Raw genomic sequence first — 14,868 nt, forward strand, 5'->3', positions numbered from 1 at the left:
CGGCCGCGCCCAGTCAGCCCCTGACCCAGGCCCCTCTTTGCTCTAGGCCCCAAACACTACTCCATCTGTCAGGGCCCAGAAAGGGGGAGGGAGAACTAGGTGCTATCTTCTGTCCTCTTGGGGAACAGTGCTGGTAGCTGAGTACCTAGCCCTTCATTCAGTCAAGTTGCAAATCACAGGCTTCTCCAAAGGGAGAAAGGACAGAAAAGCAGAACTCCCAGTTTGTCTTTCTGGTTTATATTTCCTTACTGGAGCTGTTCACGTTCTGACTCATTTACTGATCCTTCAAGCCTACCCGACTACAAGTTCCCTGCGGGCAGGTCTCACCATCTTCAATCCCTTTAATAAATGGAGTGTGGGGCACCTAATATACACTCAATAAAATTTTCCCTCACTCACTATTTGACTGAAGGATTAGACAGTTGCCTCAACTGGCCACTTATTTAATCTACTCAGTGGATTTGGGTGTAGTGGAAGCTCCAATCTGGAAGGCCTTCTCTGCCCAAAGGAAGAGATCCCATTGAAGATATCTATTTCTGGTGAGGAAGCTAGTCCCTGATGCTGATCCTATTAATTAGGGTTCTCCATGTCATCAAGCAGCCTGTCCCCGGTTTAGCAGCTAATCTTATGGCCTCCTATTCTCTCTGGCCCCCTAAATTCTGGCTCTAGAGGGTCCCAGATGCTCAGGCTCAGAATAAAGCACTTGGCAACTAGAGAGGGCAGAGGCAAAGGTAACCAAGATGCTGGGACGCCCAAGACTCAGGGTCTATCCTCCAGTGGAGTCCAGTTCCAGCAGGCCCCTGTGGTTCTTACTAGGATGACAAATCTGAATTCCCTCCCTTAGGAGGTCCCTGGCTGCCTTCATTGTACTAAGTATGAGTAGGGGTTCCTCAGAGATAAAGCAGCCACTCCATCTACTGGAGCAAAAATTTAAAATAGGCTCTGGTTATAGGCAAAGCATTGATTCTGACTTGGAGGACAGTTAGGCCTGCTTTTGTTATGCTACATTTTAGTGTGGGGTGGATGTCACTGTTTCATTAGACACTACGAGCTATGCTAAAGAGAGACAGTAGAGCTAAGCTCGTTCTACCCAAAGGTCCTAACTCCAAGAGTGGAACAGAAGGGATTCCAAACTCCTTGGCCCCATTTGCTCTTGGACAGGTCCAGAGAGACTCCCATCAGCTCTCTGGGGTTTCCTGGGGTGGGCATCCAGAGTCCCATTACCCCCCTGACTGCAAAGACACCAGAAACATTTGTGGGGTGGAAAAACGAGAAGCAGTGAATTCTTGGGAATGTTCCACCAGCACTCCCAGACTGTGCTGGCTGGGGCTGGAAGTGGCTTTTGGGGGCAGGAGGGAAGACCCTCCTCCAGAAGGCATCCCTTTACCTGAGCTGGAGCCGTTGGTTTTCTGCTTTGTGTTTTGTCGAGACTCTTTCATCCAGGGAAAGATTTGTTTGGCCACGGTGGGCGAGTTGAGTAGGGGGCTCTTGGCCGTGCTGGCGGGGGTGGGGTTGCTGCCGGTATTCTGAGGTGGGGAGACTGAAGAGGGGGGCGGGGGCGCGGCAGGAGTGGGCGCCTGGGCCTGCGGCGGGGGCTGAGGCTGCTGTGGGGGCTGAGGCTGCTGTGGGGCAGGGGGCGCGGCCTGGGGCAGCAGCGGGGCCAAGGGCGACTCGCCCAGGCCTGGGGGCTGGCTGGGCGGGCCGCTCAGGGTGCGCAGACATGCCTCGCTCAGCTCGTGAGCCTTAGGGTGGCCCCGGGCGCTGGCCGGCGACTGGAGTGAACAGGCGGGCCTGTTGTAGCCATCGGTGCCCAATGATGTGGTCGCCGGGTACGGCTGCTGACTGGCATTATAAGCGAACCCGTTGGCTGCCTGGTAGGGGTAGCCACTGTAGATCGCCGAACTGTCGTAGTAGGTCGCTTTTTGCATTGCGTTGTTTCACGATCTGGATCGCACACTTTGACAGGGGCTTGACACCCGTGAGGGCGCACATTGGCACGCCCCGCGGTCACGTGACGCTCCGCCGCCAATAGCAACCCCGCGCAGACCTGGGGGGGCGAGAATCGCAGCACGGTGAGGGCTCCGCGCAAATCCATCTTACTCTCAATAGCTAAGTGACATGAAAGCCATAAAAGAAAAAGTGGTCAGCAATATTTAGTAGCACGACTTGGCCCCGGGCGTAGAGAGCCGCGCTATAAAAAGCCGCTGGAATTTACTGGCAGCTACAAATATTTGCTTAACTTGCGTCTGGAGTTGGGGGGTTTTCCGGGGAGAGGGAAGGAGAGTGAGTGAAGGCTGGAAGCCGGGTCTCCGTAGTTGGAGTCCAAAAGGAATAGGGCTGGGATCCTTCTTTTCCAGGCAACAAGAAACTTGGGATGTCCCTTCCTCTCTGCTGCCTGTCCTCATCCAGCGAGCCCCACGACTCCTTCCCTCCAGGGATCTTGGGAAAGCGGCGAGGAGGCAAAGGAGAGTTTGAGTCGCCAATTTTTCCTGCAACCCTCGCTTTGGGACTGATATTTGCGAAAAGAGCCCTGACACAGGGTGACTTCCCATCCAGTCCCTTCTTGGACCTTTCAGCACCCAAGAGAGAGGTATGCACAAAAAAGTTTTGAGTCAGTTGCCCTACTCCACCCTGCTGGATTTCAGAAGCTGAGCTTAGATGAGGCAGTTAATCTACCCTTGTGCAGGGATATGCTCCACCTCCTCCAAATGATACCACTGGGGCCCAGAAAGGAAAAGAGAAAACTTTGGATGGTACATCATGTGTGAGGAGGAACCAACATATCAGGCCACTACCAGCAAGTCAAACTCAAATCCTGGACAGTTCTTTACTCCTTTCCTCTCCTTACTTCTCAGGCATGTCCTAGCAAGCCACTCCCACCTATCTCCCCCTGTTACAGAAGGTCCCCAGACCCTCCTGCCTTGGACTTTCTGAGGTGCTGTTATTCAGGGCAACTATCGAATTCTACCTGTTAAAACATGATGGATTAGAGAAAAAAAACAACCCACGAGGAACCTGAAAAACCAGCGTTCATCTCCATGACCACCATTTGAACTCTCCTTCCAACTTAACGATAATAGGTTCTGTCTTAGAAACTGCTATGTAATTTGATGTATGGGGGTCATTTGGCTCCGGACGAGGGATGGAAGCACAAACCATAAAATCCTGCCAGAGTTCCCTGATCTTTGTATGCTGTTGTTGTTGATATTTGTTACTTAGCCTATTAACCTGCTTCAGAAACACCAAGTAAAGGGCACATCTGAAAATCTAAAAATCAACTGAAAGCCTTCTCAACCCTTTTTCTATTTAGAAAGCATATTGCAGAAATGAAATATGTGTTTTGTTTTTGTTTTCAACCTTCTCATGCTCTACCTCTGATTCTCAACTCAGAAAAGTTCCATGTGAGTTCATACATTCTCTCACACACAAAAATACACACTCAGAATATTAGTCTCTCTGACCATTTAAGAAAATTACAACGATAAATTCATGAAGAAAATGGTTCACACTTCATACCCCAACTATATATATTTGAATCCTGGAGTTTTTTGAGTTTTCCAGGAATAGCAGACACTTCGTTAACTACATTTTTAAAAAATGTAATAAGCATCTACCAGTGGATGATTATAATTTTGTGTTTAATGGAATCCGACCAACATCTGGAAAACAGGCACAATTAATTTTCCAGAACCTCAATTAAAAATTACAGCATCCCTTATCCGGAGTTATTGTGCATGATCTTGAGCCCTGGAGTATTATTTCTCTTTCGGAGACAGATAGGAAGCTACAGATACAATGACTGAAAATAAATAGAGGATTAAATAAAATTTTTAACTGAATAGCAATTTAATGTCTCCTTTTCCTGTTCTTTTACTGAAAACAGTTCCTATTACATTTGGCAGTGTTAATGTCTGCAATTATAAATGTTTAAGATACTAGGCTTGTATAAAGTAAAATGTCAGGTTAAGAAAATTACTCCAGACATTTAAACAGCAAAATATTAGAGAAAACAAAATTAAGTTGATTTTGAACGTGCAACATTTAAAGTGACTTGGTTAATCTATTATCACAAGCTACACCACCGGCCTGCTGCTTACTTAAGTGTTTTCATCAAGTTGTGCATTGTCTTGTAAATAACAAAAAATAACTTAAAAAATCAAAGAGCATACAACAGTGCTCATTAACTTAAAATATGAATTCACCTCAGAGACCCCACCAAAGTGCTTTCTATTGTTTCAGGTCAGCAGGCAACCACCTTGGGGCCCACATAATCCTCCCCTCAATCCAGTCGCCAAAGTTTGCCACCTAGTAAAGAAGTTGGAGATTTGCCAGTCGGGAAACTTTGCTTTGCACACCCAAGCAAGATCTGGGGATGGGAGGAGATTCTTATGAAAAGATCTGTTTCTGGGCAATAACTCCCAGGTGTTAAGAGCTGAAAGAGAGTTGAGGAGGCTAAACTGAGTGCAGGAAGCAAGCCCTATTGTCTCTGGAAGATTTGCCCAAATTCAACCTCCTTCCTTCAGACACCGCTCCCTCTTTCCATTTCCGCCCCTTCCTCAGCCTGCCCTCAGCCCGAATTTAAGCGGAAATATCGGGTAAGAGCCCCCGCGTCCCCTAGCCAACACCTACCTACCCAAACCAGAAAAGTTGGGGCTGGGCTAGGAGAGAGGGAAGAGGTGGGGGCGGGGATGGGAAAGAGGCCTGAACTCGAAGTGTAAGGGTATCAGTCACTGCCGGGAAGGAAGCTCCGGCTTGTGAACTCTTCTTGAACCGAGATTTAAGTCTGCAGCCATAAATCACCGAGACGTAAACTCCGCCATTCAGCGCTGAGAGCGGCCGGTTGTGGCCCTGCTTACCTTAACTTCTGACGAGTGCCGCGAGTGCAAGCTCGGGCTCGGGCTGCGGCCCCGGCCCGGCTCGGAGGCCCGGCCGGGTCCCGTAGGCGCGGGATGGGCACCGACCCTCAGCATCAGCCGAGACGGCGGGCGGGAGGGAGACCCCGAAGCCCGGACGCCGCGGCGCACAGCTCGGCCGCCTCGCTGCTCCGGCACGGCTCGCCCAGGGCGGACTGGGGCTGCTTGGACCCCCCACCCCCACCCACCCCACCCTGCCACCCCTCCCCCACACCCCCGCCCCCTGCCCTTCCCGAGGGCAGCAGCCGCGGCCCTGAGATAAGCGCTAGCACGGCGCAGGCTCTGCCTGGGCTAGTGGCACCGACTTGGGTATGTTTCTTATGAATATTACACGCGGAGCAGCTTCTGGTCGGGGGTGCGGTGGGGGGTGCTGGGGGCGGGCAGGAGGAGAGGCCGAGGCGGCTGGGGAAGCGCGGGCCGGCGTGGGGGATGGGGCTGAGGCGAGGGGAGGGACAGGAGCGAGAGGGGGAGCTCGGCAGCGGCGGGAGGAGGGCGGCTCCCCCCAACTCCCAATCCCCTCCCTCTCCTCGCTCCTAGGCGTCACTAAAGTCCAGGAAAATTATGCTAATGAGGACAACCGACTCTCACAAAGGGGCTCTTGCTGGGGTCTATTTCTTAGGAATCTGTTTGAGAAACCACATAACCCTCTGCCCTGGACATTCCAGTTGCGGGGGTGGGAAGTGCGAGAGAAAAGAGAACCAGGAGAAGAAAGTTCCCCAAGACTTTGGGCAGTACTTCACCTGCCACCCCAGCCCAAGTACCTCTAAGCCAATATTAAGGGAGCTATGATCAGGCCTCCTTTGTCGAGAGACCGCCCCAAGGCCAACTGGGTGGCCTTTGGTTATATTTTTAGGCAGAAATCCTTGCAGCCAGGAGGGCAGTAGCCAGGCTAAGAATGCACTTCGTCGGGGCAGTGAAATGGGACCCTCTGGATTCAGGTACACACAAGGGTGCCTAGAGACCTGCCAGCTCCTGTGTCTATTTCACAGTTACAGACATACAGCTCATTCACAGGGAAAGAGATAAAGCTCTGACCCCAACATGAACTGTCATATATGCCCCCCTACACCAGTTACTGGTATACAGGGCTGCAGAACAAGGCAATTGCCCATATGTGCCTGGTAATATTAAGGAGGACGGTCTTTCTCCCTCCTAATGCCTCCCTCAACTCCCCATATTCAGAAGCAAACTGCAAGGTTCTGTGGGTGGCAAAAAGAGAAATGGAACTTTCATGCAATTCCAGGGTGTCAATGGCTAGTCCTTCTCAAAGGAAGGTGTTAAAAATATAAGTAGTATGTTTAAAGTGTCAGGGAGCCAAAGTGTCACCTTAGAGCAAAAACAAAGCCAAGGGAAAAGGGAGAAATCAAAAAGCACTCCGGGCCAGGGTGGCCTCATGCATACCAATGGTTTTTGTCATTTATGGCTGGGCAAGATTTATGAGTCAGGGCCCCAAAGCTGTAAACAGAGTACAAAACAGCAAACACTTGCTCCTTATGGCATATTTCAGCAGCACGACTTGAAAGGGGGAGCCGGACAGCGTAGGAGGCGAGATCTCCTGCAAAAATCCGATCGGTTGCATTTTTTCTTCAAACCGGTGGGTTGGATGTGGCATTTGAAGAAAGAAGGCGTGGGTCAATAATCAACCCGCACTTTCTCCTCCAAACTGCTGACTCGATTCTCACCGCCTTCTCAGCTAAACCAGCTGCAGGGAAGGCCAGCTCTCTCTGAGAACCTGCTAGGGGAGGGGACAGCCTGGGCCAAGGGGGTCCAAGGTGCCAAGGGAAGGGCTAGGGCTTCCGGGGCCCATACCTTTCCACCAGCACCAAGACCTGCTGGGCAAATATCGGGGACTGGACCCGTTCAACTGCAGGAACCCAGAGAAAGCTGGGGTGGAAGCGTGGGCCGTCCCCAAACTAGGTGGCTTCTGGGCTGTGGGCTGCAGCAGGCAGAAGTGGGGATCCAACCTCAAGACTAGGGTTTGGTGTGCTGGCACAGAAGACTGTTGGGGTTGAGTCCTCTGTGCTATAATCCAATGACTGGTTTTTGAACAAAGCAGGCGAAGTGATTAAAAAAAATAATTTACAATAGCTGAAGGTATTTTTGTTTGTCCTTGTTTTTTTAAGAGAAAAATCTGCCTGTCGATTACCACCACCCAAAATTTCTGCTGTTACTGCCATACCCTTTCTGGCAAACCCCGTAGCCATTCACACGACGTGGCCCAAACCTCTGAGGTTTACTTTACTGAGAAGACCTGTAGACCCCCTAAATTCCACCGTGCTCCCCAATCTCTTGCCCATGGGGACTAGAATAAAATATTTTCTTGGCACTAGAAGAATATTTGGAACAGAAACGGTGTGCTTGTGCCTTTTTAACCTTCACATGACTGACTGCAAGGGCCTGATATGGCTCAGAGGCTGCCTCTGCAGCTAGGGCAGAAGGTGAGGACTAATTGTTGGCAAGAAGAGGCATCCAAATTCCACAATGGGGAGGAAAATTAATGAGGAAATACACTTGTCCACGCGCATGAGGCTGGCATTTTCAGGGTAAAAGGAGACTGACTTTTTTTTATAACTATAATATAGCTATAATGGAGTGACTTTCGATCTTTCCATGGAGGAAAAACCAACCTGTGCTCTATAAATTTGACTATTGGCTTCTTCTCACTGTGCTCACTTTTATACAGAACCAGCTCAAGAGCCCATCCTTAGATATTTATTCTTCTTGCTGGCATTTAAGTGACAATAAAAAGATGCCTTTAACAAACCTCTATTCCTTCTCTCGTTCTTCCTAGCGAAACTATATTATTTATGAGTCTTTAACTGGGTCAAAAATGCACCAGAACTGGGTCATAAATCATATGAAATGCTGACAAGTAATTGAACAGCAATTAAAGCTTACATTTTATTTTCAAGGGGTGTTTTAGAGCACTTGAAACTGCCTCAGTTAAACACAGTTAGCACTGAAGCCGATAGCAAGGGAGGGCAGAAGCAGCCCTTCCATTCTGGTGAAGTAAATTCCAGTCAAGTAGGGGAAGGCTGATTTTATTTTTTTTTCTCAAGTACAAAAGAAATATGATTTTTTTAAAAAGTGCCGGGCAAATCTTATCCCCAGCTCCTGCTCTGAGAGTTCCAAAAGCAGAGGATAGATAAGTTTCGTTCACCTTTTCAGGGAGTTTCCATCCTTCCCAGAAGTGCTGGGTCCCCAAAGCCCAATTTGCTTGGGCTTTCCTAGTAATTTGTAAGCACACAGTTTAACTCTCATCTGCCTCCATCTGGCTACAGCACCATTTCTGGGACTCCAAAGCCAGAGAAATGTCTACTTCTGCTTCCTGTAGACTCTGCCTCCGGACTTCCCTCCAGCCCACGGCTCACTGGCCAGTCCTGGGACTCTCCAAATCCGCACAAGGGGGTGTCCAGATCATGCATATTATGAAGCCCAAACCCAGCTGTGGCTCCCTGCTTCCTGTCTCCCGAATGTTAGAACTACTACAGAGCTTCTGAGCATCCAGCATGCTTGCTAAAGCCTCTCTTAGATCTGAGCTATCCTCCTCCACCCCTACTCAGGCAGAGGGTGCACAGGAAAACAATGGCTCGGCCTGCAGTCGGGTTATTTCGGTGGTAAAGCCAGTCCTGCAAACCCCATACTGAACAAAGTGGCCCGAAGTATCATCAATAAAATGGCAGCGCATCTGCACACTCATTGATTTCCCTTTCCCAGCTGCTCCTACTACCCAGGTCAGCCCTAACCCTCCATCGCAGGCTAGCTAACACGACCAGCCTGAGCGATTCCCCTTCTCCTTCACCGAGCCCCCACCCACTCCAGGCAGTCTCGCCCAGCGAGCTCGGCCCCGCCGGTGCTTCGGGACCCTCCCTCTGCCTGGGGCTCAGCAGCTCCTGAGACTCAAGCCCCGCTGCAGTGGACAAAGCCACCAAAGCGCTGGAGGCCACCGGGCCCACCTAGAAGCCCCCAAGTGCCCCTTTCTTTACACCCTCAACACTTTCCAGGGATTTAAACTCAGTCTGAGGCACTATTGGGGATCTTTCATACGGTTTCGGTTCTAAAGGAGAAACAAAGGAAGAAAGGGGCTAAGAGTCCTGCCGTGAACCAGGGTCTCCTCGCCTGACCTTTGTCTCTCACAGCCATAACTCACTCTAGATATGAACAATCAGCGGAAATACCTTAAAATAAATTCCATCCTCCTGGTGTGGCCTCGGGTCCCACCGGCTAGCTCTCCCAGAGCCACTCCATGAGCGCTGAAAACTGCAACCCGCTAGGAGAGCTCTCTCCGGAGAAGGGGAAGGAGGAGGTGGGTGTGTGGGGGTGGGGGGAAAAGCTCTCGTTCTGTAGAGAATCTAGAAAACGTAATCACAGGCGTAGCCCGCACGGGTCTCCGTTCCAAATGCCACAATAATGCGCTGTATTATGTGCTCACGTGGTCATACGTCAACTTAAATCCTTTTATTTGAAATAGGGAATCACTGAAGGAAATAGGTTTCCAAGCAGAACACTTAGCTTTGGGGGAGGAGAAGTGGGGGACCCTGACCAGCAGTGGAGAAGAGGAGAAGAGTTTTGTTTAGGGCAGTAGGATGCTGGGGTGTCTCCCCACACCCCAACACGTGCTACACAAGGCCACTTATCCCCGATTATATTTCTTTACACATAATCCATACACAAGGAAACAGCAATGCTGTCCCCATTCTTAGCGTCCAAATAACTTTTCTTACAATCTTCCACTCACTGACAAACTGAACCCAGCACACTCAAGCTCTCCAGTCTCCTCTGGTCCACTGGCCAGTACATCAAAAGGCAATTCGCAGGCCTGTTTCCAGAAGAAAACACAGTAATGATGGCCTAGTCAGTGGACTCCCTCATGGCCTGCCTTTGTACGGAGTTTGCTCACACCCACGCTGTACACCGCAGCCACTGGAGAAACCCAAAAGGCCCATAATTACCTGACAAAAGGCTGAAGTACCTCCTTCAAGTCCCTCTGGTTTTTTCCATGGGAGCCCCGTGGGAAAGAGGTGCTTGGCTCTACAGAGGTGGGTCAGAGTTTTGTAAAATTTGGTGGGACCCTGTGCCCAGACCAAACCTGCAGTTACACATATCCTCATTGTATTGCTGAGACAATACAAGAAATTATAGGCTTGTAATGATGAAAAATATAAGGTGAAAGTATCTAATTGTCTTTGCAAGAGGAAAAAAAGGACCAACCTTTGCTGGCATCCGTTGAACTAACCTATAAGACAGCTTGGGACTCTCTCTGCAGATGAGTCTGTTCACTGTCCCCCAAGACAACTCTGTCCACCAGCAGAAACTGAACTGCACCAACTGTGCTCCAGAGGAACCTGGCTGAAACAAATAAGCCTCCCCCCACCCCATCCCAATCTTATTCTTGCCTTCTGCTTGGTGACACTGTCCACTGATTACAACACTTCACCCTCTCACACACTCAAAGAAGTCCCTCTTGTCAGGTCTTATTTTTTGAACTTTGTGAGTGTTCTGAGATGGTGAGGTCCTCATGCCAAATTCTTTTGTTCCTTGAGAGTGGGTCTTCAGCTGGCTAGGCCTCTCTAAGAGGGAGGACTCACTTGTAGCAGCTGCAAGAGGCTGTGCATGATTCCTCCCTTCATCTCCTCCCCTACAGAGGAACAGAAGGAGCCTGGTGAGAATGTTAGGCCCTCAGTAAGGGGTCCTGGTCATGGGGATGTCCAAATCAGAAGGGCAATAAAAGAGGAGGAGATCTAATCCCTTAGAAGTGAGCCCTGGCCTGAGTTGGTGGGCAGTATAATAATAAGGCTCTGTCTATGGTATAACGGAGAGAGAACCTCTATATCAACTTTCCCAGCTCTGACCTAAGCCATGAGCTCAAACATGAGAACGCAAAGTAAAAACTTGCTTCTCTCAGGTTTAGTGGTGGGAGACAGGACCAAAAACTAGTTTCCAAAAAGCACTCTCCAGTTCCCCAAGGACTCTGCCCACTAATACACCGTCCTCTGCTCTCTTTATGCACCCCCACCCCCACCAATATTTCATTCTCTCCAGATAGCTTAGGAAAGACCTGTAAGTATTGCTGGATTGCTGACAAATTCCCCCCACCCCAGTCAAAGTTTCTGCAGAGGCTTCAACTCGAACAGGAGAAGGGGCCCCTTTAGAACTCTCAGAACAGTGTAGAGCAAATCGAAACTCCTGAGGTCATAAATCAATGGGGAAAGTCTTTGGTACAGCTTCAGAGAAATGCCTTAACGCCAGCAAGGCCCAGCGGCATCTCAGTTCCAGCCAGGAGCTTCCATGCCCACATTAACAGCTCAGTTAATACTCCAACTGCTGTTTAACAATTAACATTAACGACCTGGGGTGGGATGGGGTGATTTGGTGAATGTGAAGAGAAAAATCTGAGGAAGTCAAAGGAAATGAAACTTTTAAAGTGAAAACAGCTTCCCTAGACTGTTGTGTGAGCAAGCCACTAGGGAACCAGCAGCTGAGAGTCCTCCTTCACCACGCTGAAATCCACTTCCCTGGAGCAAGGCTATGGGCCTTTTAAAGTTAAAGTTCCACAGAACAAGAATAGAGATGTTCAAGTATCTAGGTCTAGGCTGGGAAACACAGCTGCCAGTCCCCCTCCACTTAATCCCCAGCCCCCAACCTGGCCAGGGCTGGGGATAGATGCCCTGAATCCACACCAGGAGACCTAAAACAGGCACAAAGTTGTCTTGGAAGGAGCAGGTGACCAAGGATACAGAGCTTTAGTCAATATTTGCAAGGCTGTTGGCAGATTAGATATAGCTGTATTCAAACACTGTAATCTAATTTCTCTGTCAAAAATACACTTAACATTTTTCTCCCTTTAGTTAACTCAAGTGGTTTTTCTACTCAGCATAAGGTAAGGCTCTCTTAGCTCACTGTGTGTGTGTGTGTATGTAGGTTATATATCATTATTTAACATGAAATATTACCTGTGGGTACAACTGCAATACAAATGGGCTCCAAGTTATCTGGACACATATAGATGTATATATCATTTTATAGACATAGTCACAAACTCCTGCAACCATCTATACATGCAATCGTTCTGTTGTGATGCAAATCATATGTACACACAGAGTTGCTAATTCCTGAAATGACTGTGTCTATGCTTGATATAAATAGACATACAGTAGCTGAAAAAGTAACCCCACTTTACTATTTTGTTTACTTCCTATTGGATAAAATAATAACTGTATCCAGACCACCATACCAGCCTTAGAGAGTCACTAAATAGCATATTGCAATTAATTAACAACATGATATCTATTTGGGGAGCAAATTCTAACAAAAACTGAGGCCGAGGGAATAGAAAACAAAATCTCAGAAAACTTTCCAAAATAAGTAATTCCAGAAAGAACATAGCAAACCCATTCCTTCACATCAAGCTTCCGAAAGCTATTTCAGGAGCCTCCTCCCCCCAAATAGGCACAAAATTTATGGATCTTTTACAAGGTAATAAACCACAGTAATTACCTCCCTGCATCCTAAACTAAGAGAATAAATTAAGCCAGAACTTGAAAATAATTTTTAAGAGTTTTCCCTTGTTCCAAATAGGAAAAGAAAACCCGGGCTTTTCCCGTAGGAAGAACAGCAGATCAACCCCGCTAAAGGAATGAAGACCGGCTCCCTGCGATGGTCCACATATTTGAAATACAGCAACTTCCCTCATGCCAAGGAAAGGCAAAAATATGGGAGAATGTGCAAGGTGACGAGGTTAGTTTCCTCAACGAAGAGCTGACGACAGTTTCCGAACTCACAGGCTCCGCGAACAGTCGAAAATGAGAGCAGCCCACGCAGCGGCCGCCGCGCCCGTGGCCTCTACTTGCTTTTACCCTGCTGTTTCGTGTAGAGGTTTGTTTGGCGCTTGCCGGAAGAAACAACACACCCTTCTGACACCCACCTCCCCCCACGCACACACGTTCTTGGTCTCTGCAGCCGCCTTTCCTGCACAAACTCGGCTTTGGGGCAGGCTCTTTGTCCGCCTGAAGCCCTGCATTCTCCGGCGGTGCAGCTGAAGGCAACCGAGCTCCAAAACTTCTCCGAAGTTACATATTGACCAGAACCTCTTTCAAAGGATTGAGCCACCTGGGAAGAGCAAGGCTTGGTGCAAAGTCCCGGCGCACTGAAGAGTTTCGGCGCACCGCTTACCTCCAAAGATGTTTAAGGCTGAACCAGAGATTGCCTCCAACTCCGGGTGCTCAGGGAATCGTCTTTTCCGGTGTTCGGGCGCTCTGTGGACAAATAAACAGCAGAGGGTGAACGGTGGCTGCGAAGGAAGGGAGTTGGAGAACCGGAGTTGGAACCGCTGCCGGCGCGGGCGCCAGGGTGTCCCCCCGGGTGATGCGGACACGGAGGAGTCGCCAGGGCACTCGTCCATGCGGCACACTCATTTCTCGAAAGGGTCCAGTCTACAAATGGCCTTTAGATAGTGATTTATTTTTGAAAATTAAATACGTACTCCATCTCCGCACCCACACTCTCTTTTTTCTTTCTTTTTATGGGGGAAGGGGGAGGAGGAAGAGGGGAAAAATAGACGAGGCAGAGGAAGCCAGGAGGGTAGAGGAGACTTTGCTGTTGGTGCGGTCTCTGGTCGGAGAACTCTCCTCACGCACCTCAACTTGGAGAATGTGAATGCACGCTTTATTTTCTTTTGCTAACAAAGGGAAGCCTTGTCTGGGAGCATTCAATCATGGACTCTCCTGAAACCTCACAAATAGTGTTCATTTATGTTTGGCGAGAAATCATTCTCTGGCTTAGTCCATGGGCTGGGGGCAGTCTTGAGAGGTTTTGTCTTCTGGTTCATTCAAGCCCTGGGCAGTCACTTCTTGGTCCCAGTGGGCTAGTAGGACTGCCCGGTGCCCAGTTCCTCAGAGCAGGCCATTTAAGGCTGATGGAAATTGGGAGAAACTGGTAAGGAAGCAGACATTGGACAATACACGACCTGGGGACCCTATTCAGCCAAGCCTCGCCCAGCATCATGCCCAAATTCTACTGCCACCTCGTCCCTCAACATATTTGCAACCCTGTCTTGCTCTCCACCTAGCAAATAAGTAGTCAGCCAACTTTCGGGCGGTGGAGGGAAGATGCTGGGCAAGGGGCAAAAAATCTTCTAGTGCTGGGCTCTGGCTTGGAGTTCTTCACTGGGCTGGGACTCTTGGGGGTTCAGTTGCTTTCACTGCTCTATGCCTGTCCCACAACCCCTTCACCCAGGCCCAGGCAGCCTCTCCACACTCCAGCTAGCCCAAAACCAGCCGTCAATGGCAATTCTGCTTCCATGCAATCCTGCTGATTAGTGTGCTCAGAGAGGTTACCAAATAGCTGACAACTCCCCTGACCCCCCGGGCTTCAGGCCCCCTAACACATTGAACAAGTGGCCAAAAACTAGCAGCTAGCTGCCCTCTGCACCTCCTTGACCTACAGCCCCCACCTTCCACTTGGGACTCAGAATCCATGCTGGGCCCCTTTTTCTTGTTCAAACAAGCCCTCTAAGTCCCTAAAGGGAATGCCCCCTGGCCTTGGAGCTCCTGGCGTGACCCTGAGCAAGGTGTGGCTTAGCTACCCTGCGCATTGTCACTCAACTTCGTCACAGAAAGATCCACTATGCCACTATCCGCCGCCGCCCTCCTCCCCTCCGCGACGCTTAGGAGTATTGTAATTATTACGGTTATTACTGTTGTTGCTATTTCCTTATCCCCCAGTCAAATATTCAAGGATGAGGTTCCCTATAAATCGTTCAGACTAATGAGTCACAAAGAGATGTTGCCCAGGTCTCTCCCTCTGCAATGGCCGCCGCTGTGGCCTCTCCGCGCTTTTGGTGCTCGCTTGCTCCCTCGCTCGCCCGGAGCGGGTGATTTATGAACACCGGGAAAATTGAACAAAGCCGCGCGCCCGTCCTGTGGTATCTCTGCAGCCGTCCCCAGTGTGAATTATA

The 14,868-nt window shown here is 49.6% G+C and overlaps 1 protein-coding gene across 7 annotated transcripts in view; it reads right to left on the minus strand.

The window, feature by feature from the left end:
- Window positions 1–14,868, minus strand: part of HOXA3 (homeobox A3) — a 44,544-nt gene that overhangs the window by 1,751 nt on the left and 27,925 nt on the right. For 5 of the 7 annotated variants that reach the window (XM_036897524.2, XM_057504603.1, XM_057504605.1 and 2 more), the window contains 2 exons: window positions 13,086–13,168; window positions 1,388–2,047 (listed from right to left, as the gene is read on the minus strand). In XM_036897524.2, the coding sequence (XP_036753419.2) occupies window positions 1,388–1,928 (541 nt within the window). In that variant the 5' untranslated portion in view covers window positions 1,929–2,047; window positions 13,086–13,168. Of the gene's footprint in view, window positions 1–1,387; window positions 2,048–4,856; window positions 4,989–9,091; window positions 10,208–13,085; window positions 13,169–14,868 lie in introns of those variants that run through there. The other 2 variants (XM_036897529.2, XM_036897528.2) reach the window with 2 other exon arrangements.

This window comes from Manis pentadactyla, chromosome 7, assembly GCF_030020395.1.
Source record: "Manis pentadactyla isolate mManPen7 chromosome 7, mManPen7.hap1, whole genome shotgun sequence".
NCBI lineage: Eukaryota > Metazoa > Chordata > Mammalia > Pholidota > Manidae > Manis > Manis pentadactyla.